This window comes from Eimeria mitis, genomic scaffold (assembly GCF_000499745.2).
Source record: "Eimeria mitis Houghton genomic scaffold, Emh_scaff3373, whole genome shotgun sequence".
In the NCBI taxonomy this organism is placed as follows: Eukaryota; Apicomplexa; class Conoidasida; order Eucoccidiorida; family Eimeriidae; genus Eimeria; species Eimeria mitis.
This window is the reverse complement of record NW_024015241.1, coordinates 3,508-6,103: the sequence shown is the minus strand read 5'-3', so window position 1 is coordinate 6,103 and position 2,596 is coordinate 3,508. Positions and strand designations below refer to the sequence as shown.

General features: G+C 50.5%; 1 protein-coding gene across 1 annotated transcript; it reads right to left on the bottom strand.

Annotated features, from left to right (window-relative positions):
• Window positions 1-786: 786 nt before the first annotated feature.
• On the bottom strand, window positions 787-1,959 carry EMH_0065320 (SAG family member; the record flags this gene model as incomplete). The annotated part of the gene is made up of 4 exons (XM_038022576.1): window positions 787-895; window positions 1,003-1,391; window positions 1,483-1,637; window positions 1,830-1,959. 4 exons carry the CDS (start codon window positions 1,957-1,959, stop codon window positions 787-789), a joined length of 783 nt encoding a protein of 260 aa, XP_037878430.1.
• Between the last annotated feature and the right edge of the window lie 637 nt (window positions 1,960-2,596).

The following is a 2,596-nucleotide window of genomic DNA, read 5'->3' as shown; positions in this document are numbered from 1 at the left end:
TATCTAGACAATGCAAAGTTCCTGAGTGTTCGCTAATGAAAGTGGTGCTAGTGCCTTGTACCTCTGTGGAGTCGAGAAGCCCGTCCTACAAAGGTGGTCGGTCCCTTCTTGCACGGCTCTGTGCGTCAACTGATAATTTAAAGAAAGCCAATTGGGGGATTGTATCCTTCAACCCCCGCAGTTTTTCGATCGACGGGATTGGGCTTCAACTGCGTCCCGAAGCTGGAGTGCGGCCTCTCGCTACCACCTGCCCCGTATGTCTCAGTCGTATGCCAGTTGCGGCATTTCTATACCCAGGTGTAGTTTTCCAATGTTCTCTACTGGCCACTACTCTGCCTGCCAATGAAAATGCCAGTGATTCTCACAATCACAGCCGAAGTAGTAGGTATGATGCACGCCGGTGAAACAACAGTAGCTGAGACAGGTGAACATCTTGTGCTGCCCAAAGAAGTAACTCCTGGCAGATAATGCACTAAAACTAGTGGCGTGTACATGGCTCGAGGCTGACGGGCGCATACGTAACTATGGGGTCGCATGTTGACAGTCTTCATAACGGCAATCCTAGGGAAGCAACGAAAGCAAGCACCGGAGTGAGGTGTAAACGCTAGTGTAAGAGTCTGTTCTGAAGCAGTGAGCATGCGAAGAAGACACTGCGACGNGAGTGAGGTGTAAACGCTAGTGTAAGAGTCTGTTCTGAAGCAGTGAGCATGCGAAGAAGACACTGCGACGCGCGGCCTTTCTTGCTTGGAATCAGCAACTAGAGCGTGTTGCTGACAGGCCACTGCTTCAAATGGCAGCCAGACCGAGGGCCGCAATAGCAAAAACAAGCAGATTCGGGGCAACAACAGAGGCAGAACCCGTGAGGGATGCCTTGATCTTGTTCCACTGATCTTCCCTGCGCGAAATTCACCAACAGATGGACAACACACAACACTGCATCCATACCCGCCTCCGCCGCTCTGCACACATCCCTTGTTTTGTAGGAATTGGTAGCCAACTTACGAGAAGGGAGCTTCCGCATTTTTAAATGCATCAGGCGTGGTCATGCACAGTAGAGCGTAGCCCTTCTTTTCATCCCCACTGTTTCGAAGGTTGAATGCTGAGGGCTGTTGAGTTGTTGTTTGTGTGCAGGTGACGACTCGGCAGTCAGCACTTGCATTCTCTGAGGGGTTGAACATAGCAACAAAAGAGATGTTATGCTGTTTATCGTAGGGTTCATCTTCTCCAGTCTTCGGTGGAGGGACTGAGGTGAAGTTGCTGACGGCGTCCTTCCAGTGGTCCACTGCGGCGGCGCAGTCAGGCGTGTCCGACTCCAATGCCATAAAAGCGTACGTGCCACTTTTGAATTCAGTTGTACTTGCGCCCTTTACTTTCGCGCCTTCCGCATCTTTCTGAAGGGACAAACGAACGTATGAAGTAACAGGACACCGAGAAGTAGGAATATGAGGTCAAAGGTGGAAAGCCACGAATATGGCGACTTACTGCTATCAGGGCTTCACAAACAGGATCCCAGTGGGTGTTATCTCCTTCATCTGTTGCAGGCCACATTTCTTCTTTATTGGCGGCCGCTGTGAAGTGTGCGAGTCCAGCGTCTTCACGGGCACCGTTGATCTCGGCGAGGCACACAGCCGTGTTGCCTGCAGACAAACAGCCGATACATACAGTCCAAGCCCAGATGCGCTAATAATCGTGTTTTCACAAATGGACTGGGGTTGAAGATCTTGGAAGGACACACTCGATCACAAACACGGTCTCTAGCCACCAACGTACCTACTTTGGCCCTCAACGGGGACGAAACGCTGCCCAGTGAACAGCATTTTTCAGCTTACCAAGTGCTACAGTATATGTTGGAGTAGCTTGAATGTCTTCCTCCCCTTGGCCTTGGGCTCCTTGGGTGTTTGCTTGTGCTATGAGGAGCGCAGAAGCACAGGCGAGCGAAACTATTTTGAGAGGCGCCATGTTTGGAGAATTAACTCTGTTTGTGTAAACCAGAAAAAAAGGCAAGCATGGAGGGACTCCAAATAGAGACGCAACAATATGTTATGCACTGTGTCTGCAAGTGGTGGCGGCGAGGGAGCGGACTGGCCCATCCAGTCCCCTGTGAGGCTACTTTTGCCCGTCCTGCCGTCGGGATCACGACCTTGCGAGGATTAAAAGTCCTCTAATCAGATATTTTAAGAATTATTGCGTGCAAAATTCATCCTACACCAACGTGAAACCCCGGTATGCAGCCGGGAATGGCACTGCTCCGTTTGTGCTGGAGCACAGGATGCTGAGCGCGGAAGTTCATTCCGTTAAACACATGTTTTTCTACTAATACATCAACTCCTTATAGGTAATTTGTGTTTTCGATGTGTTTTCATTGTATGATGTGCCTTAAACAGTGGTTTTCAGCTCCTGTGTCTCTGGCCAGGAGAACGCTGCGGTGTCCCTCGGGGGAACCTCCCTGAGTCGCGCTGTGATGAGGCTTTCCTCTGCTTGCAGATGGAAAGGTAGGAAGTGTCTACGTGCTTGCTCATAACAAGTAAAACCTTAACCATCTGGGTGGTCTCATCATATTCTTCAACCTCTCCACTGTACTTCGCCCGCCGACAAA